Below are 22,230 nucleotides of genomic sequence, written 5' to 3' on the forward strand. Positions count from 1 at the left end.
ATCCCACCAATTTATGGAGCCGCACCAATTTATGGAAGATTTCGAGGTTTTATGACTTCAAACTGATCCCTTTTCGACATAATCACCCAGAACTATCAGACCTGAATACTTCTTGTCATTAAAATAGTCATTTCCAATCAAAACAATTATTCGACATGGCATTTTACCCCCACTAACTTCTTCTAAAATGCTCCACACAAGCGTACATGTGAACAAAAATGTAAAAAAACGACATGTGGCCATAGCTCAAAAACTTGACCTGATTGAGCAAAACCAATGTGATTTTTGGATTCAGCGCATCAGATTCGTCCTAAATCAACTGAAAATACGCAGACAACAAATTTGTTGTTGACCAGTGTTATTGAAGAATAGGGTTTTCTTTACATCATTTGTTGAGCCCAGTCTCAGGTCTCCTAATGTGTGCTGGAGTTTCAAGACACACGCAGAGCTCCAAAGACACACAGGCTTTCCTCACATCTTTTGAGAGCCAGTGTGGTGTAGTGGTTAAGAGCGGTCGTCTCGTAATCTGGTGAACCGGGTTCGCGTCTCCGCTCCTCCACCTGCAGCTGCTGGGTGACCTTGGGCCAGTCACCCTTCTCTGAAGTCTCTCAGCCCCACTCACCTCACAGAGTGTTTGTTGTGGGGGAGGAAGGGAAAGGAGAATGTGAGCCGCTTTGAGACTCCTTAAAGGGAGTGAAAGGCGGGATATCAAATCCAAACTCTTCTTCTTCTTGCACAAGAGCAATGACATTCATTTACTCCTTGTGTGGACTCAGAATTTAAAATTTCACTTAAAGCACCAAGGAGAGCTGGTGTTTTTTGTTTTGTTCTTTATTAGATCACTGATCACTGGGTTTGCCACTCTGAGTTCCTACAAGTGGGATATAAAATTAATAAAATAAATGAATAAATTGGCCAAAACTGATGGCTGGAGTCTGGACTCCATCTGCAGCAAAATGAGGTGCAGTAAGGCTCAGGTGATAGAATAACTTCAGACTGCAGGGGAAAAATCACATTTCTTAATATTTCCCTACATGAGAAACTCCCTGCAACACCACCCCAAACATCTGAACACTGGCTTCCATTCATTTCACTGTCCAATATTGGCTTCTCTCTTGAAACATGTTTTATTGGGCCACAACTTTGCTGGCCTCTGGAATGGCTGCAATATACTCTCTTGCATTGCCCTACATATGTCCATGTACTTGCTTTGGTCTGCAGAACTGCTACAATTACAGGTGCTACATAATACTCATTCTCTACTTGCAATAAATTGATCTGTTAGTGTGGCAGCCCCTACACTTTGGAACTCCCTGCCTGTTGACATGCAGCAGGCTCTTTTGCCATACTCCTTTCGGTGCCTGCTTAATACATCTTTGTGTGCTGGCAAGCCAACCCAGAAATGTAGAGTGTTGACATATGTTTTAATCCCTTTTTAGCTTACTGTTTATTTTAATTATCTTCTGTTTTTTTAAAAGAGTGAATCACTTTACAGGTTTTATTACAATCAAAAATCAAAAGGTATATAAATTTTGTTAAATGAAGTGCATTTGTTATTATCTAATCCATACTTCTTTTTTGTTGTCATAAATATACTTGTGCATTCCTCTCCCACCTTCTTTCCCCTTGTATCCCATCCCCTTCTTCTCCTTTTCTTCATTACATAGTTTTTTTTAAAAATCAATAAAAACATTTCATACAGTTTGTAAGGATGCAATTTTTTAAAAAAAATCATGCGCACACAAACAAAAAAACCCTCCATAGAAGCAGAAAAGGAGCCCAGCAGGCAAAAAGGATAGGCTAGTTTCTGTTTGCAGTAAGTTTTTTTCTTTGCTTGGGAGAGTGCTATTCCTTACCTATTGGCTGAGGTGATACAATTCATTCAGTCACCACTTTCCGCATCGTGTATAGACCTAGCTAGACCTGTGCCTGTGCTTCAGGATCATTTGTCTTGCTGCTGAAACAACTTCTTAGTTACTTCAAGTGACAGTTTCACAGCACTCAGACAGTTTTGTCAGCTGCTTGATGGCCGATCCTTAACCAGAAACTCTCTGGGTTTCTTGTCTGGCTTCTCAGACTAGCTCAGTTCCCATCTTCCTTTCTGGGAAAAATAAAGCACAAATTGAAAGCCACTAGAAATGATATCTGCCTACACATCAACTTTTTTTGTACCCTGATAGGTTATGGAAGAGTTTTACAACATCTTTGGTCCTGAACTGAAAGCTGTCACTGGGGATCCAAAGCGCATTGATGAAGTCTTGCGACGAGTTGACAGTCTTGTCAGTCCTATGGAGGTTCTGACCTTTGAGCCTTTCAACATCAGATGTGCAACTCAATGGAAGATAGTTATGGAGGAATTTAAAATGGAAGTTTTGGTAAGGAGCAGAAGCTTTGATTTGTATTTTTCTAGCTTCTCACTAGAACTTCTTGTTTCCCTGCCTAGAACCCCTGAACAATAAGAATTTGACCTACAAGCCCCTTCAGTCCTTCTGTGAAGTGATCTGTGAAAAAGCAGTGTGCATTTAGTATGGCGTTTGGAAGCCTGAGCGGTTATTTTATTGCGTTAGGACTGCCTGCCATGCCTGCCATTGATAAATGAGAATGCCCCCCTTGTTAACTTCCCTTTCTTAATTTTTAGGATATAGAAAAAGAAGCAAAGAGCTTCATTGATGATTCTTTTAAGACTCTTCGTTCAGCAGAAGCTGCTTTTGACATGCTCTTAAACTTCAAACACATCCGCTCTCGAGAGGCCATTAATAAGCAGATGATGATGAAATTCAATGACATTTTGGCACAGTATTGTAAAGAGGTATTTGCTGTTCCTTTCCAGCCATGACTTCTTAGATCTTTTGGTGCCCTTTGTGAAATAGCATCTCACCTCAAGGTTTTATTCAGGAGCTGCTGAGACTGGTGACTCCCTTCTTATTCCCTATCCTGCCTTGCATGTTAAGCAGTAGCACCTCTCTCCCCGGGTAAGCACCAGCTACCTGCTGTGTTGGGAAGCTGGGAAACAACAGAGCCCCACCCAAGCTGCTTCGCATCAACAGCCACGGATGTTGAGGCCTCCTTTCTCATAGCTGCATCAATCTTAAGGACTCCCCCAGTGGTGAGACTGGTCTTGATACCATAATAATTAACAACAGGGGTGACTTTCCTGGATTTCTTTGCTCACAGGGAAGTAGTCACCCTTTGTTTGTTTGTTTAAAAATCACATTAAAGCACTTCTTAAAAACTAGTAATAAGAGCCTATGAGTGAGTGGCATCTCTTGTTGATATAGATGACATAGGCACAATTCAAATAGGCACTGAGACACTCAAGCAACTACACACACCTATCAAAATGCTCTGGGACTCTGTCGGGGGGGATCTTCTTTCTCTACTAAGAGTAATTGAGGGGTTGCATTTTGGGACAAGACAGTTCCTCTGCAGCAACAGCATGGCACAAAAACTTCTGAAGATGGTGATTCCCCCAGATCTTTCTCAGAGCTTAAAAAGCCTCCAAAAATGTGGGCTTTTATATAGATAGTGTATGGGAAATGGTCAGTTCTATTAACAGAATAGGTTATATATTGTAAGGTACTGGGAGGGTGTCTGAAACAAACATATCCCGTAGTTAGACTCTGCCACCTTAACTCCTGCCCCACCAGTGCTCAGCTACCACTGAAAACTGGGCAGAGTGAGCTCTAGGCTCTGTAGGTACCCTCCAAACTGCAGTTCTAGCTAGTCCCTGTGCACCAGGCTGTCCGAAGCCTCAGTGCTTGCACTTCAGTCTGAGCAACTAGGTTCTAGGTTCTGGTTCCCTTTCCCTAACTGCTAGCTTGGATCTTGCTCCCTGCCTAGCTTTGTCTACTCACCTGACTTTGGCCCTCCTGATCTTTGTTTGATGTTCTGGGACTTGTCCCAACCTGTTTTGGACATGCAGCTACTTCTGACCCCATTTGGATTATGAGGTGACTCCCTCACTTCCTGGATCTTGGCTGCCTGAAGCCTGACCCTACTGAAATCTGACATGTAGCATCTTTAGATGTTGCTAATGATGAAACAAAGAATTTTGCCTAGTAAGATGATAAAGACCTTTTTTTTAATTCACAGGTTGAGATAGTTAACAACATATTCATCAGTAACCTTTCCAACCCACCTTTATGCAAAAACCACCCTTCAGTGGCAGGAGCAATTTACTGGGCACGAACTCTTTTCTACCGTATAAAGCACACCATTGTTCGATTCCAAGAAGTAGAGGAGCTGCTGGCTAGTGAGCGTGGAAAGGAGGTGGGCTGGAGTTTTGTTACTAGTGAATAATAATACATATTGGTATATATCAGAAACCTAGCATTTCAGTGAACTGGGAAGTTCAAAGTACATTGTTTTGGAATGGGAAGTTGCTGAATAACATTTTTGTTTTCATTTTTCAATATTGTTCTGTAAGCTGCTCTGGGATTTGCTTTGGGGTGTAGAGCAAGATAGAAGAATGTTAAATGAATAAAAATGAAAAGATGAACTGCAGAAAGTAAAAGCTCTTGTCTGACCTGGGGTATTTTAGGTGAAACAAAAATATCTTGAAGTGGCAAAGAGAATGAAAGAATATGAAGATCTGAAATATGACCAGTGGAGAGATAACACAGAAGAAAAGCTCCCAATTCTATTGAAAAAAACTCTCCTTGCTAAAGTTCATCCTTCTGGAGCTATTATTCAGGCTAATCCAGAGACCCGTGAGCAGGTGGCTATACATTTTTCTTGTTCCAGCCCTTTACATATCCTTGGAAATATAAGGATCTTGCATAATAATTTTAAGTTTAATAAATTTCTGTTTCTATTTGGCAACATTTCTTTCCCCTTTTGGTTTATGTTTTGACACATTGTCCTCCTTTCGTGGTGGCTGATCTTCTGGGATGTAGAGTCCACGTACTGAAGAGATAGACACTGGAGAGAAAACTACTCGTTTCACAGTTAACTTTTCTCCCAAGCTTAGAGAGATAATCAATGAAACAAAATATATGGAACAACTTGGATTTCCAGTGCCTGAAATAGCCAGGAATGTGGCCCTTCAGGAGGACAAATTGCTTAGGTAAGGATATCATGTGAATCTGCTTTTGTCAAAGTACATGGCAAGGGTGAAGCTGTTGGTTCTCCTTCATTGGTGGAGAGCATTCTGTTGCATATCATTCCTCCTGTTTCCTCTGGTAGAGTCAAGCAAATCGGTAGACTTTGTTGCTTCAATTGGTGGAAAGCCCTTTCAGTTCTGGTCCTGCCTGCTCAGTGCTCACAGGCTTAGAGAGGAGATTTCCTCCATCTTTGTGGTTTTGGCTTGCTGCTTGCTCAGCTCAGTAGCAGGTTGGTCTTGACAGGAAAGGCAGAGATTCACCTCTTTCATGCTTTCAACTGTTGTTCAAAGGGCAGGACTGGCCCTAGTACTAGGCAGACTGGGCGTCTGCCTTGGGCAGCTGGTTCTGAGAGGGACATGTGTATGCATTATTTGTTATTGTTCTTATTTATTAATCACCTTCCAATTAAGTTCCAAGGCAATGTACAAACTATAATTTTTTTAAAAAAGTTTAAAAATGGCATGAGAAAAAACCAGAAGGCAAATTTAAAAACAAAACAAAGTTGACACCCATGACATTTTCCATCCAGCTGAGAAAGCCCATGGAACAAAAAAAGTATTCAACTGTTTCTAGAAAGTGCAGATTGTGACTTACAGAATAGGGGCAGCCCCACTGAAAGCCCTGCTCCAAATTACTGTGGAGCAGGCTTCTGGTGTCTTTCCAACTGGAAGGAAAGAGACCTATGGGATATAGAAGGGATAAGGTGGGCACCATCTTATCCTTCAACTCAGGCAGCAAAATATGTCGCCCTGTTGAAGAAGTAATAATAGCTGCTTCCAACTGTCACCAGAAGGGAAAAGATGGCTAAGTACGGCACACAATGTAATGTCCTTAAGAGTCGCTGAGAATTTTCAAGGGGCAAGGTAGCTTCCAAGGCCACTTATGAAAATGAAGGCCTGAGTAGAACCTGGTCAGGTAGTATACACTGCACATGGAATAATGATGATGATGATGATGATGCATGTATGAATGGGTTGCTCCAGCTACTCTGGGGAGATTCCAACAGAGTATAAAAAACATAATGAAACATCAAACATTAAAAACTTCCTGATACAGGACTGCCTTCAGATTTCTTCTGGAAGCCATATAGTAGTTTATCTCTTGGACATTTGATGAGAGGGTGTTTCACAAGGCAGGCCTTCTTGGTAGTTTGGTGAACAATTTGAAGATTTCTCTTTTTGATTACATTTGTCCCAGATCTTGGGATGGGAATTGTCCTCCCATTAAAGGGATATATTATTAATTTGCATGGACCTGCCTACTTGAAGAAGTGGAAGGAGCAGCTAACACCAGAACACACTTCATTGATCAGAATAAGTCTTCATGGTAAATCTAGTGTTCCTTTCCCATGACATTTTGTAGCATTTTTTTTGCCACACACGGGCTGTTATTTCACTCTGAAGGAGATGGGGAAGGGTACAATCAGTTCTTTGGACCTTTGTGTGCCATTTTGGGAGGGCCCTGGTGTGATGAAGCTGTGAGCCCACAGAGTGTTGAATCCAGTTGGGAAAAGAGAAAGTCAAGCAGTGTTTTACTGGTATTTAAGTTCTAGGAAGCTAAGACTAGGTCAGAGTGTTCAGGACCTGGGACAGCTCACACTACACACTCCCAAGGAAGATGAATGTTGTTGATCTGAGTACTTAAATAGCAACACAGACCTATTAAGTACCTTTGCTGAGAGCTGCTTAGAATTTAAAGACAGAGCTCTGGCTTGGAACCTGGTACACGGGTATTGCTGGCTGAGCTCCTCTGCCTTCTCTGCTTGGAACATGGGAGCAAGGGGCATCCAGAGAAGCAATGGAACTGTAGTTTCTTTTCTTGAGGAAGGAGGGAAAGTAGTAGTAGTAGTAGTAGTAGTAATAATAATAATAATATTAATAATAATAATAATAATAATAATAATAATAATAATATTTATTTATACCCCGCCCTCCCCAGCCAAGGCCGGGCTCAGAGCGGCTTACAAGCAATAATAAAAACAAGTTAAATGATTACAACTTAAAAACAACATTAAAAATACAACATTAAAATATTGAAACATTAAAATATTAAAATGTAGCCTCATCGCAGAAGGAGAAGGAAAAGAAAAAAGAAAGAGGGAGGGAATCAAATTGGCACCAAGCCAAAGGCCAGGCGGAACAACTCTGTCTTACAGGCCCTGCGGAAAGAAGTCAGATCCTGCAGGTCCCTGGTCTCATGAGGCAGAGCATTCCACCAGACCGGAGCCAGAGTTGAAAAGGCCCTGGCTCTGGTTGAAGCCAATCTAACTTCCCTAGGGCCTGGGACCACAAGGGTGTTGCTATTTATGGACCTTGAGGCTCTCCGTGGGGACGAGGGTCCTAGGCCGTGAAGGGCTTTAAAGGTCAAAAGCAGCACCTTAAATCTGATCCTGTACTCCACCGGGAGCCAGTGCAGCTTGAAAAGCACTGGGTGAATATGCTCCCATGGCAGAGACCCTGTGAGGAGCCTCGCTGCAGCGTTCTGCACCCACTGGTGTTTCTGGGACAGCTTCAAGGGCAACCCGGCGTAGAGCGAATTACAGTAGTCAAGCCTGGAGGTGACCATCGCATGGATCACTGTGGCCAGGTCGGGGCGGGAAAGGTAAGGGACCAACTGCTTGATGCGGCGAAGGTGGAAAAATGTCGCCTTGGCTGTTGCTGTAACTTGCGCCTCCATGGAAAGGGAGGCGTCAAGGATTACACCCAAACACTTAACGGAAGGCAATGGCACTAATTGGGCCCCCGCAAGAGAAGGGAGTTGGTCCCTCATCCCCATGCCATTCCGACCCAGCCATAGGACCTCTGTCTTCGAAGGATTTAGTTTCAATCGGCTCCCACGAAACCATCCAGCCACAGCTTCCAAGCATCTGGTCAGTGTGTTCGGGGCCGAGTCGGTGTGGCCATCCATCAGCAGATAGAGCTGAGTGTCATCAGCATATTGGTGACAGCCCAGCACAAAGCTCCGGATAATCTGGGCAAGGGGGCGCATAAAGATGTTAAAAAGCATTGGGGAGAGGATTGCGCCCTGCGGCACTCCACACACCAAGGAGTGGCGCGACGACATTTCCCTCCCTAGTGCCACCCTCTGTCCTCGACCAGAGATAAAAGAGCACAGCCAGTTACGGGCTATGCCCTGTATCCCCACATCTGCGAGGCTGTGGTCCAGAAGATCATGATCAACCATGTCAAAGGCTGCTGACAAATCTAAAAGGATCAGCAGTCCTGACCCGCCTCGATCCAGCTGTCTACGGAGATCGTCTTTTAGGGCAACCAGAGCCGTCTCGGTCCCAAAACCAGGACGGAAACCGGACTGAAATGGATCTAAAGCCGATGTTTCCTCCAGAAACCTACCAAGCTGTTCAGCAACTGCTCTCTCAATTACCTTACCCAGATATGGAAGATTTGAAACTGGGCGGTAATTGGATAGGTCTAAGGGATCTAATGAAGTTTTCTTTAAGAGTGGACATACCACTGCTTCCTTCAGTTCCCCTGGGAATGTCCCCCGTGTCAAGGGACAAATTGATAATTTCAACCAGGGGGGTCCGTGCAACACCTGGGCACTCCCTAATCAGCCAAGACGGGCACGAATCAAGGAGTACCAGCATGGGGAAAAAGAAAAAAACTTTAAAAGTTCACTAAAAACAATATTTTAAGATCCAGTATAATTTGGATTGTATGATCCTTGGTAGGAGCAACTTAATCAAACTTTCATGCTATCTGTTAGGATATGAATTCAATTTGTCCCTGAAGAAGAGGCTTATGATTCAAAAATGCTTTGGACCTGAATGCATTGTTTCTGTTGCACCTTTGAGCTCTCCTGCTTGCTTTGTTCCTGTCTTTCTGGTCTCAGCAACAGAGGTTCTCATTCTTTGCATGACCCATGGGATGCTTTTTCAGACTGGACCATTGTGTTAGGTGTTCAGGGTTCCCGAGGCAGACTTCTACTGCCCTATATCCAAAAGGCAATATCTACCGCAGTGTTACTGGGAGCTGACATTAGGCTTATTTTGATGGCTTTAAGACTGTTCTTTCAGATGTTACCCATTTTTAGACACTTCGATGCGTGCTGATTTCTCAAAGCGTGTAGAAATCTGTCTTTTGGAGACAAACTGATGTGAAATTGGCACACCTGTAACCACTCAAATGTGTCATTGTCAAGTATCTTAAGATGAGGTGATGCCTGAATGAAGCAGTTCTTAACAGTTTCCTTGTGCCTCTTTCTTTAGATATACTGATGGCATAAAACAGATGTTGGATCGCTATCACGCATTAATAGGAACACTGAATGAAGCAGAGACCCAGCTTCTGGATGAACAGATACAAGAACTTTGGCGAGTTTTCAGATCTGGTTACAAGAGGCTCAACTGGAACTCATTAGGTAATATATTTTCCCTTGTAAAACAACTTTAAGGCAATAATGATCAGTTAAAATTTGCTAGAACTTGACGTCTTTTGCCTTTTTTCATTCCATCCTATAAAGAGAACAACCTAACACTTGGGTTTTATCTGAGATATATAGTAATTATTCTTTTTTCTTTTCTTTTTTAAATATAACAGCGGAAAAAAGAAGTACAATCAGCTGCCATTAACAATAAAAACATTCCATCAATCCTGAGTTAAACATATAAATGAATAAAGGCTGTCTGTATGTCCAAATAGGTATCCAAGTAAGGTTCATGGGTAAAAGCTGTACCTTGTTGTGTAGTAATTAAAGAAACAATAACACATTTTTAGTTCTTCTTAAAAAAGAATGGGTATAGTGGCCTGCCTGATGCTGCTGGACTCCCAGCTCCCCTCAGTCCCAGCCATCTTGGCCAGTGGTCAGGGATGATGGGAGTAGAAGTCCATAGAATCATAGAAGGGTAGAGTTGGAAGGGATCCAAGGGTCATCTAGTGCAACTCCCTGCAATGTAGGAATCTCAGCTAAAGCATCCATGACAGATGGCTATCCAGCCTCTGCTTAAAAACCTCCAAGGAAGGAGAGGCCACCATCTCTCATGGGAGTCTGCTCCACCGCTGAACAGCTCTTACTGTCAGAGTTTTCCCATATGTTTAGTCGGAATCTCCTTTCTTGTAATTTGTAGCTATCCCTCTGAAGAACTATTTATATTGGTGCCAACTTTGCTATATCTTAGAGCAGAGCTTTCCAAACTGTGTGTCACAACATGCTAGTGTGTCAGCTGCAGTGTGTAGGTGTGTCGTGCAAAAGCTCCCCGTACTCCTCCTGGGGCTGGAAAGTAGTTAGTTAACCTCCAGTTTGCTAGTAAAACTGAATTACTGCACTGCGAAATGAAGCATGTCTAAAAAGTGTGTCACAAACATAAAATTTTTGGAAAGCTCTGTCTTAGTGTAGGTCTCAGAATGGTTTTGTTCATTCCAGCATTTGAGATATTATGTGCGTGTTTTTCAATCCTTGCTTGTGTTAGTTTCAGTCAAATGTATTGGATTGCTATCACTGATACAATATTTTGGATTTTTCTGCTGTTTTTTGTTGACATCCTTGAGGACTTGCTAATGGAAAGCCATGAGAGACATACAGTGGTACCTTGCAAGACGAATGCCTCGCAAGATGGAAAACTCGCAAGACGAAAGGGTTTTTGGTTTTTTGAACTGCTTCGCAAGACGATTTTCCCTATGGGCTTGCTTCGCAAGACGGAAATGTCTTGCAAGTTTGTTTCCTTTTTCTTAAAACCGTTAATACAGTTGCGACTTGACTTCGAGGAGCAACTCATAGCACGCAGTGTGGTAGCCTTTTTTGAGGTTTTTGAAGACTTTGGTGATTTTTGAAGCTTTTCCAAAACTTTTCCGAAACCGTGCTTCGCAAGACGAAAAAACTCGTGGAACGAATTAATTTCGTCTTGCGAGGCACCACTGTATTTTGAATGCAGTGCATACATAAGGCTCCTGAAGACACACTTGCTTAGGCAAGCATTCCCCTGGACTGAACTTCTGATTCTATTGTTCAAACTGTCTTTTAACTGTTGTATCACATAATTTAATTAAGGATGTTTTAATGCCCAATGGATATGGTATCATGTATTTTAATTATGTATTGATTTTATAGTTGTAAACAGCTTAGAAGCCATGTTGGCATATAAGCAGTAGATAAATTAATAAATAATACATACATACCTGCATAATGGGTGTAGACTAAAGACACAATAATGATCTGGACTCCCTTTGTTTCAAAGGTATTGGTGACTACATTGTGCGATGTACCCAGTCCATTGGGAAGTTTGAGTCACTTGTCCATCAAATTCACAAGAATGCTGAAGACATGTCTAATAAGCTTTTGTTAATAGAATCCACCAATTTGTTCAAAAGCCCAGCTTCCAAATTTGAAGATTATCTTCCTGGTAAGCCTGTCTGTGTTTGCTGATTTTAGGCCTTGTAGAGTCCTTGGTGTGGTGCAGAAGGTCTAGGTTCCAGGTAGATCAATTCAGTCTCCATATAGGAACAGTATTTACGTAATAAGGTGTGAAATGTGATTTAATGTGATTTGTTTCTGCTGCTTGATAATGGATTTGAAGTAAAAACAAAAGTCTGCAGGGCACTCTGTATGCTACCATGTACGCACCTTTTCTTTGTGAAGAAAATGGCTTGAAGCAGATCTTGAAGGCCATGTTCACATGAACGTGAAGCAAACAGTGTTTCCTGCTTCTCTAGGGGCTATTCAGGAAATTGTTCCATACTTTTTAAAAACAATATTTAAGATTTATTTATCTATATATATATATTTTTTATAAATAATTTTTATTAATTTACAACAAAAACAAAAACACACAATAGTTTCACATCCAAATTATCACAAAGTATTTCTTTTCAGGACTTCCTTCAGCTTTTCCGTGAATCATCCATAGTCATTATTTAAGTTACGCATTGCTTAAGTTTGTATTGTCATTATTTAAACCTTTCCTTTTCTATTCCCTTTTAACAATACTTCTCAAATTTCACAGTGCTTCTTTAAATCCCTCTAGCGTTATCTGTCCCTCACTTATAGTTTCCAGATATTCCATGAATTTTCCCCAGTCCTCGATGAACTTTTGGTCTCTTAAGTATCTAATCTTCCCCGTCAATTTATCCAACTCAGCATAGTCCAACAGCTTCATTCTCCATTCTTCTGTCATCGGTATTTCCTGTTGTTTCGATTTCTGGGCCAGTAACACTCTTGCAGCTTTCACTGCATATTGAAAAAATTTACAGTCCTTTCTCTTTATCTCGTTTCCTAAAATTCCTAATAGAAAGGCCTCTGGTTTCTTTATAAATGTATATTTTAGTATCTTCTTCAATTCATTGTATATCATTTCCCAGAAGCCTTTCACTTTCTTACATTCCCACCACATATGATAAAAAGAACCTTCTTTATCTTTACATTTCCAACACTTATTACATGTCTTATACATTTTCGCTAATTTTACCGGTGTTATGTACCATCTATAAAACATTTTCATAACATTTTCTTTTAGCGTCATACATGCTGTAAATTTTAAATTCTCCTTCCAAAATCTTTCCCAGTCTTCAAATTGTATATTATAACCAAAATCTCTGGCCCAATGTATCATTACCGATTTAACTTCCTCATCCTTCAAATTCCATTCTAGCAACAACTTATACATTCTAGATAAAAATTTTGAATCGTTATTTATTATTTCTATCTGAAATTTTGAATCTTTATCTGCATAACCACATTCTTTAATGTCTTTCTTAAACATTTCATTTATTTGAAAATAGTGCAACTAGTCATATACATATTCTTTAACTTGTTCATATGGTTTCATTTTCCATTTTCCTCCTTCTTTGATTATCAATTGGCCATATGTGATCCAATTACCTCTCATATTGATTTTCCTTACATTCATAACTTCTAGTGGAGATAACCAGTGTGGTACTCTAGGTTCTAATAGGCTTTTATACCTATCCCAAACTTCAATTAAGGGACCTCGGAAGATGTGGTTCCCAAAACTTTTATGAATTTTCTTCTTCTTGCACCATAGGTACGCATGCCATCCAAATCTGTTATCAAACCCCTCTAAATCTAACAATTCCTTATTTTCTAGTTTTATCCATTCTTTCAACCAGCAAAGGCATGATGCCTCATAATATAATTTCAGGTCAGGCAGGGCAAAGCCTCCTCTTTCTCTCACATCTGTTAATAACTTAAACTGAATTCTTGGCTTTTTGCCCTGCCAAATATATCTTGAGATCGCTCTTTGCCACTCTTTGAAAATCCTGTTCCCCTTGATTATGGGGATAGTCTGAAATAAGAATAACATCCTTGGAAGCACGTTCTTCTTAATTGTAGATATTCTGCCCCAAGAGGACAGTTTCATTCTTCCCCACACCTCCAAGTCCTTTCTTATTCCATTCCACACCGGCTCATAATTGTGCTTAAATAAGTCTATATTTTTGGAGGTTAACCATATTCCTAAATATTTCACCTTTTTAACCACTTCTATCTCTGTTTGCTGTTGCATTATTTCTATTACACTTTGGTCCATATTTTTCGCGATCATTTTCGTTTTCTTCTTATTTAATCTAAACCCTGCCACTCTTCCAAATTGTTCAATTTCCTCCAATACTTCTTTTGTAGAATTTATTGGGTCTTCTATCGTTATTACCAGATCATCCTCAAACGCTTTGATTTTATATTCATTTTGACCAATTGTCACTCCTTTTATTTTTCCATTTTGTCTAATCGAGTTTAAAAGGACTTCTAGCACCGTTATAAATAACAATGGTGAAAGTGGACATCCCTGTCTTGTTCCTTTTGATATATTTACTTCTTCTGTAATTACTTTATTTATAATCAATTTGGCTTTCTGTTCTGTATAGATTGCCTTTATTCCGTTAAAGAATTCTTTACAAACATCCATATGTTCTAAGTTTTTCAGCATGAAGTCCCATGCTATGTTGGCGAAGGGCTTTTCTGCATCCACAAACATCATTATGGCCTGTTTCTCATTCCTGGCAGACAGATATTCCATAATATTGATTATATTCCTTATATTATCCTTCATCTGCCTGCCTGGAAGGAAACCCGCTTGAGCCTTATGAATAATTTCTAATAATGTTTTTCATTCTTTTCGCAAGAATCCCTGCAAATATTTTATAGTCTGTGTTTAGCAGTGAAATCGGCCTATAATTTTTAACCTGTGTTAGGTCCGAATCCTGTTTTGGTATAAATGTGATATAGGCTTCTTTCCATGTTTCCGGAATGTCTCTTTCCCTTAGAATGTTGTTCATTACTTCTTTCAGTGGCGTCATCAAAACAGATTTCATTTCTTTATAATAACTTGTGGTGAATCCATCTGGGCCTGGAGCCTTTCCCCTCTTTAAATCTTTTATTGCTTCTTTTATCTCCTCAATTTCTATTGGGGCATTCAGCTGTTCTTTTCTATCTGTTGGGATCTTCTGCACCTCTTTCTCCTTCAAAAATCTCTCTATTTTCCTCGAATTATTTCTTTCTCTATTTTTATATAATCTTCTGTAAGAGTCCAGGAATCCCTTTCTGATTTCCTTCGGGTTGACTATCTCTTCTCCTTCCACTATGATTTTGTTTATTGTATTCTGCTCTTTTCTTTTTTTAAATTTGCCATGCAAGCCATTTTCCTGATTTGTTCGCAAATTCGAAACTTCTCTGTCTTAATTTTTTAATATCCATTCCACTTATCTATTTATTATCATTGCAAACTGAGTTTGTAGAGCTTTAATGTTTTCTTTTATTTTTTGACTGTTTGGTTGCCTGATTAATTTTTGTTCATTGTCCATTATCTGTTTCAAAATTTCTTTTTTACCTTTTTCTCTGTTTTTATTTTTAATTGAATTCTGCTGGATGAAGAATCCTCTCATCACTGCCTTACTTGCATCCCAAACCACATTTATCCTTGTGCCCTTGTTGCAATTGTCGACAAAGTATTCCGTTAACCTCTTTTGTGCTTTTTCTCTAATTTTCTGATCGTCTAAGAGATAGTCATTCATTTTCCATCTGAAAGTTCTTTCCTCAAAACCTTTTAGTTCAAATTTTATTGGATTGTGGTCGGAAATCACTTTCGGTTGAATTTCTATTTGTTGGATTCTTGGAGTCAGTTCATTCGAAATCCAAATCTGATCAATCATGTTCGGTTCTGAGTAATACGTAAACTGTTTATCCAATGGGTGCCTGAGTCGCCAGATATCTATCAAGTTACAATTCTGTATCATTGAGAAAAAGGATTTGGGTAGTTTCCCTTCTTTACTTGTTCTCCCTCTAAGTCTATCCATTTCTAGTGAGACCACTCCATTCATATCGCCCATTATTATAATTTTCTGCTCCATGTGCTCAAATAGTTTTTCTTCCAAAGTTTTAAAGAACTCAGTCTTGTTACCATTAGGTGCGTAGATCCCGACCATAATCAAGTTTTCTCCTTGCCATTTGATCCGAACCGCTATTATCCTTCCTTCTTCATCTTTAAAGATTTGTTGAGCTTCAATTTTGTTTTTTATATACATGATCACTCCTCTTTTTTTCTCCTTGTCTGAAGATATGAATTCATTTCCTAATCTTTTATTAATCAGAATTTTTTTGTCTTCTTGCCACATGTCTCTTGTAAACAAATATCTAAATTTTTCTTTTTTAGAAATTGTTCAATTTTATTCCTCTTTTTTTATCATTCATCCCATTAATGTTCCAATTCCAAATTTTTAACGCCATGATGCCCTGATTTTAAATAAATTTTATTTATCTTTCTATACTTTATCTGTTTCTCCTTCTTCTCCTTCTTCTTCCTCTTCTGTTTTCTTTCCATTCTCTTCCTCTTCTTCCTCTGGTTCTGACCCCCCTGGTGCTCCTCCGTCTGCTCCTTTGGTTTCATCCTTTTCTGTTCTTAGTTCCTTGTATTTTCTCAAAAATTTCCCGGTCTCCTCTGGGCTTGTCAGTCTGTGTCTCTTATTTCTATACGCAAATGAGATTCCTTCCGGGAACTCCCATCTAAATTCAATGTTATTTTTCTTCAGCGTCTGTACCAATGGTTTGTATGGGGCTCTTCGTTTGAGCATTCTGATCGGTATATCTTTGAAGATGATTATGAAATTCCCATCTATACTCAATCTCTTTTCTCTATTCTTTTGTAGAATCATATTTCTCATTTCTCTGTCTTTGAATGTAATCAAGCACTCTCCTGCAAGTTTTCTTGCTTTGGCTGTTCTTACTCTCATTCTAAATGCATTTTGCACTGTTTTTGCCATTTCTTCTACTGGTAATTCCATCCATTGTGCTAATTCTGCTATCAATTTCTCTTTAATATTTTCCCCTTGTGTCTCTGGCACAGCTCTGAGCCTCAGATTCACCTCCCTCTGCCTCAGTTCATTCATGGCTATTACATCCTTCATCTCTTCTTGCGCCTTATTCAGTTCCATCATCTCTACTTTGATCTTTTCCTCCCGTTTAACGTCTTTCATTTCCAATCTTGTCTTCTTCAACCCCTCTTCTAAAGATTGCGTTCTCCTAGCCACATCTTTTATTTGCCCTTTCAGCTCGACTGTTTCATCAATTTTTTTATCCATTTTTCCAATCTTATTATCAACCTGCTCTAATTTTGACTCCAAATTTTTTCCCGCTCTGTTTAATTTCTGCAAACATTCTTAAAACCTCAGCTTTGAATTCTGCTTCTTGCTTAGACCCTTTCCTTTCTGTTGGCGTCCCCCCATCCATCCCTTTCTTTGGTGGATTCGACATTTTGCTCTAACTGACCCAACAGAGAAGAAAGTTTTTACACAATAACTTTTTAAGACCACCAATCTCCTATAACAAAATTGACACCTCTTTACAATACCATATACCCCTCCAATATTATTAAATATTTGTCAAATAGAGCAGTCTTTTAAATATCTCAATATTTATCGATCCAATCTTCAAATTTTAAATTTACCCAGTTTTCAATTTATAGCTTTTAAAATAATTAATAGTCAATTGTACACAACCAAAATGTCAATGCTGAGTCGTCTTCTTGCCACCAATCAGGCTATTCCTCCTTTTGGATTATCTTATTCTGTGAATTAAGTCTTTATACTCAAATTCTATTTCAGTTAAATCACTCCAAATTAAATTCTGCTGCAGTAACCCAACAGGGGATCTAAAATAATCGCCAAAGGAAAAATAAACTTAATTTGGCTTAATTAATTTAATTTAAATCCCTCTTCTTTCAAAGCCGGAGAGCGTAGATGTTAAAGTGAAAAAAAACAAAATCCATCCCATAGATGAAGAAGACAAGGTAGTTAAACCCTTATTATCAGATTTATATCCAATTTTGTATCCAGTTTTCACCATAAGATTCGGGAGAAATGTAAGTGACGTAAAAATATAGGGAAGTAAAAACCAAGTCCCAATCCCACAGATGGAAGTAGACAGGGCCTTTGTAAATCCTTAATATCAAATTTATATCCAATTTTATATCCAACTTTCAGTGTCCTTCAGTGAAGAAATAAGAAAAAAAAAACCAAGTTGTATCATCTCATTCCAACCACTAGAGGTCGTAAATCATTGTTAGTGTGGCGTAGTTGTAAAAGTTATAAAGGTTGTAAAAATGTCCAAATTAGTTGAGATCTCTTACCTACTTTCCCCTTCTTTATGATGAAGATTCAAAAGGAAGAAAGAAAATAAATCCAAGCAACAAATAAAGCCAATCCAAAATGTGCTTGTTCATTAATAAAACCTCTAGCTGTTGACTGTGCTTAAAAGTCCTTAATGGAGTTGAAGGCTTCCCTTTCGTTTCACTTTCTTTTGTTCTTTAAAAGTGAAAGTAGAGAAGCACTTCCTTCTTCTATTTGCCTCCTCCGTTACATCAAAGACTTTTTAAACAAAAGTTACTTTTTTGTTTCCCCTTTTACTTTAATATTGTCCTTAATCTCGCTTATCTTCTTAAAAAGTTACTTTTTAGAAAAGTTAGTAGGGGAAAAGAAACAGTAGCCGCTAGAGCAACTCACTTTCCTTTTTTCCGCTCTGCGTGCAGCGCTGCGTCTAAGCTGATTTCGGCTGACAGCTGAACTCCGTTAAATTCCTTTCTCTCTGGAGCCTCCTTGCTGCTTCAGACTTCCAATTTGTAATTGATTTGGAGCCGGATTTCTTTAATTTGAGAGCGAAGCACTTCCTCTGCAAGCTCGGGGCTTCGCTATTTGGAGGTAGATAATGGCTTCCCTCGACACGCTGATCCCATCCGCTGTTCTCTTCGCTTCTTTTTGAAGTTACCTGACGGCTGGGCAAACCGCTTCTGGTACCGCCGGGAGCCTGACCTTCTGGACACCCACCAGAGGTATTTTAGGGGGCTACCGCACCCTGTAGCACCCCTATTCCTCCGAAATAGCCTGGGATTTTCCTTGCGGTAAAATCCCCGCTTGCGGCGAGATCGCGCTCCACCGGAAGTCCCTTAAGATTTATTTATATATTACTTATTTCTGAAATCTCTAAGCAGTGCACATTAAAATTATAAAAGCATACAATGGTTCAGTGTTCCAACTAGTTGTGTTTTCCTTCAAGACAATCCATTCTACTCTCCCTACCTCTTTCTTTCTTTCTCCCACCCCTCACCAACTGATACTGTGGCCAATGAACATGTTCAGTCTTCATTGGACTGTTTCAGAGGGAGTTTCCCTTAGGTGTGGGTTTTTTCTACTTCTGCAAACTTTGGAGTCCCTCCTAGTTTGCAAATATGTCCCTCTTGTTTCTCTGTAGTCCCATTTCAGCTACATACCCACCATAACTCTGCACTTGAGTTTGCTATTTGTATGTGTGTATAGGTGTGTATATAATATGCTGCTGTTTCCATTTCTTCATTGATTTTGGGATATCCCAGAGCTTCCTTGTCATTGCTTTTTATTGTGCATGTTGCCATTCTCTCTGCACTAGGTAAAGGCCCCCTAGGAAAGAATTGAGAGGCACAGACTCCTTGTAGTGTTTGCATGCACAAGCAGTACTGGTGTTAATGCTATTTGTTTTTGAAAAGGAGATTGTGCACCCCTTTCTTCCTTCTACATTGAACAGCCCAGGTTTAAACACTGTTAAGGTAAAGGTACCCCTGCCCATATGGGCCAGTCTTGACAGACTCTAGGGCTGTGCGCCCATCTCACTCTATAGGCCGGGTGCCAGCGCTGTCCGCAGACACTTCCGGGTCACGTGGCCAGCGTGACAAGCTGCGTCTGGTGAGCCAGCGCAGCACACGGAACGCCGTTTACCTTCCCGCTAGTAAGCGGTCCCTATTTATCTACTTGCACCCGGGGGTGCTTTTGAACTACTAGGTTGGCAGGCGCTGGGACCGAGCGACAGGAGCGCACCCCGCTGCGGGGATTCGAACCGCTGACCTTTCGATCGGCAAGTCCTAGGCGCTGAGGCTTTAACCCACAGCGCCACCTGTGTCCCGTAAATACTGTTACTTTTTTTTTTAGTTATGTGAAGTTACTGTCCTCATAAACATTGCTTAAGATTGTTTGCTTAGCCATGTGCTTGAGGATAAGTTATGAAGAAACCTTGAAAATGAAAGCTGGTATTCCAATGGCTCCTCTAGATATTTCTATTTTACCCACACATTGTGTAAACGGGCACCTAAGAAAGTCTAAAGATTTAGCCCTGGTACTGAAGCTGTAACTTGTATGAATTCCAAAGAACTCTTCATGTGGAGTGAATTTTTCAAGGAGAATCCCAGCATATTATCTTGTACATTTGTTAGCGACTGACAAATCTTAATTTTGCTACCCACCTTGGCAGGGGCGAAAGAATACTTTGAATACATTAAGCATGAAAGATCCAGGGATGTTGAACATATGGTACACAAGTACGTTTCCATTGGCCCCCTGCTAACAAAAATGGAGGGGCTTATTGTGAACACAAACACTGGCAGGGCCTCAAGACTGGTTCATTATTATGCCTTTTGGGAAAAGAAAGTTTACCAGAGCTTGACGACCCTGATTCTCAAGTAAGTCTGAACATATTTCTTACTCTTCTGTCTAGTTGTTTGCTCTCTGAGTGCAACTTTCATCCATCTTTCCCTAGTTGGTGTGCAGGAGACACCCAGACACTCAACTGACTTCAGGTCCAGTGTTGGACCATTTCGATCGGATACTCCCTGCTGATGTGGATAGATTCCTCCAAGTTGGTAGGCCCACCACCTGCCTCCTTGATCCGTGCACATCTTGGCTGATTAGGAAGTGTCCAGATGTTGCGCGGACCCCCCGGTTGAAATTATCAATTTGTCCCTTGACACGGGGACATTCCCAGGAGAACTGAAGGAAGCAGTAGTGTGTCCACTCTTAAAGAAAACTTCATTAGATCCCTTAGACCTATCCAATTACCGCCCAGTTTCAAATCTTCCATATCTGGGTAAGGTAATTGAGAGAGCGGTTGCTGAACAGCTTGGTAGGTTTCTGGAGGAAACATCGGCTTTAGATCCATTTCAGTCCGGTTTCCGTCCTGGTTTTGGGACCGAGACGGCTCTGGTTGCCCTAACAGACGATCTCCATAGACAGCTGGATCGAGGCGGGTCAGGACTGCTGATCCTTTTAGATTTGTCAGCAGCCTTTGACATGGTTGATCATGATCTTCTGGACCACCGCCTCGCAGACGTGGGGATACAGGGCATAGCCCGTAACTGGCTGTGCTCTTTTATCTCTGGTCGAGGACAGAGGGTGGCACTAGGGAGGGAAATGTCGTCGCGCCACTCCTTGGTGTGTGGAGTGCCACAGGGCGCAATCCTCTCCCCGATGCTTTTTAACATCTTTATGCGCCCCCTTGCCCAGATTATCCGGAGCCTTGGGCTGGGCTGTCACCAATATGCTGATGACACTCAGCTCTATCTGCTGATGGGTGGCCACACCGACTCGGCCCCGAACACACTGACCAGATGCTTGGAAGCTGTGGCTGGATGGTTTCGTGGGAGCCGGTTGAAACTAAATCCTTCGAAGACAGAGGTCCTATGGCTGGGTCAGAATGGCATGGGGATGAGGGACCAACTCCCTTCTCTTGCGGGGGCCCAATTAGTGCCATTGCCTTCCGTTAAGAGTTTGGATGTAATCCTTGATGCCCCCCTTTCCATGGAGGCGCAAGTTACAGCAACAGCCAAGGCGACATTTTTCCACCTTCGCCGCATCAAGCAGTTGGTCCCTTACCTTTCCCGCCCCGACCTGGCCACAGTGATCCATGCGATGGTCACCTCCAGGCTTGACTACTGTAATTCGCTCTATGCGGGGCTGCCCTTGAAGCTGACCCAGAAACTCCAGTGGGTGCAGAATGCTGCAGCGAGGCTCCTCACGGGGTCTGTGCCATGGGAGCATATTCACCCAGTGCTTTTCAAGCTGCACTGGCTCCCGGTGGAGTACAGGATCAGATTTAAGGTGCTGCTTTTGACCTTTAAAGCCCTTCACGGCCTAGGACCCTCGTCCCTACGGGACCGCCTCTCCCGGTATGCCCCACGGAGAGCCTCAAGGTCCAGAAATAGCAACACCCTAGTGGTCCCGGGCCCTAAGGAAGTTAGATTAGCTTCAACCAGAGCCAGGGCCTTTTCAACTCTGGCTCCGGCCTGGTGGAACGCTCTGCCTCATGAGACCAGGGCCCTGCAGGATCTGATTTCTTTCCGCAGGGCCTGTAAGACAGAGTTGTTCCGCCTGGCCTTTGGCTTGGTGCCAATTTGATTCCCTCCCTCTCTTTCTTTTTTCTTTTCCTTCTCCTGTGAGGAGGCTACATTTTAATATTTTAATGTATTTTAATTTTGTTTTTAAGTTGTAATTATTCAACTTGTTTTTATTATTGCTTGTAAGCCGCTCTGAGCTCGGCCTTGGCTGGGGAGGGTGGGGTATAGATAAATATTTTTATTATTATTATTATTAAAGAGTAGGTTAGCATCACCCACCACTTAGGCAAAGCCTGTTCATATGACATAGCTTTGCTGACTAGGCTCAACTCCTGAATCCCTGCCCCAGTTTTTTTTCCTAGGTCAAACCTCCTGCTATTTCCCTGTTTTATCTTCCCTAGTTTCCCTCAACATCTCCTTTGGTAAGCTGAGTCAAGTTCTGCTCTTTACTGCATGCCAGTTGGGAAAGGAATATTGTGCAGTTCTTATGCATGTTCTTTCCAAGGAGTCCTCAGGGACACTCCTGCAGTTTGCCAT

General features: G+C 41.1%; 2 protein-coding genes across 2 annotated transcripts in view; both read left to right on the forward strand.

Moving 5' to 3' along the window:
• DNAH10 (dynein axonemal heavy chain 10) overlaps positions 1 to 22,230 on the forward strand; it is a 126,866-nt gene that overhangs the window by 16,845 nt on the left and 87,791 nt on the right. The window contains exons 11-18 of the mRNA XM_053369026.1: positions 2,181 to 2,375; positions 2,639 to 2,809; positions 4,093 to 4,269; positions 4,541 to 4,717; positions 4,896 to 5,065; positions 9,328 to 9,479; positions 11,293 to 11,457; positions 19,836 to 20,043. Coding sequence (XP_053225001.1) covers positions 2,181 to 2,375; positions 2,639 to 2,809; positions 4,093 to 4,269; positions 4,541 to 4,717; positions 4,896 to 5,065; positions 9,328 to 9,479; positions 11,293 to 11,457; positions 19,836 to 20,043 — 1,415 coding nt within the window. The remainder of the gene's footprint in view (positions 1 to 2,180; positions 2,376 to 2,638; positions 2,810 to 4,092; positions 4,270 to 4,540; positions 4,718 to 4,895; positions 5,066 to 9,327; positions 9,480 to 11,292; positions 11,458 to 19,835; positions 20,044 to 22,230) is intronic.
• On the forward strand, positions 20,071 to 21,791 carry LOC128403884 (uncharacterized). Its single transcript, XM_053369024.1, has 2 exons — positions 20,071 to 21,133; positions 21,164 to 21,791. Exons 1-2 carry the CDS (start codon positions 20,651 to 20,653, stop codon positions 21,752 to 21,754), a joined length of 1,074 nt encoding a protein of 357 aa, XP_053224999.1. The 5' UTR covers positions 20,071 to 20,650; the 3' UTR covers positions 21,755 to 21,791.

This window comes from Podarcis raffonei, chromosome 16, assembly GCF_027172205.1.
Source record: "Podarcis raffonei isolate rPodRaf1 chromosome 16, rPodRaf1.pri, whole genome shotgun sequence".
Lineage (NCBI taxonomy): Eukaryota > Metazoa > Chordata > Lepidosauria > Squamata > Lacertidae > Podarcis > Podarcis raffonei.

Bases quoted from the DNA above. Each gene is read 5' to 3' on its own strand.
- LOC128403884 (XM_053369024.1), top strand. From the start codon at position 20,651: ATGGTTGATCATGATCTTCTGGACCACCGCCTCGCAGACGTGGGGATA. The intron at 21,134-21,163 runs GTAATCCTTGAT...CTTTCCATGGAG, and splicing joins CTTCCGTTAAGAGTTTGGAT to GCGCAAGTTACAGCAACAGC.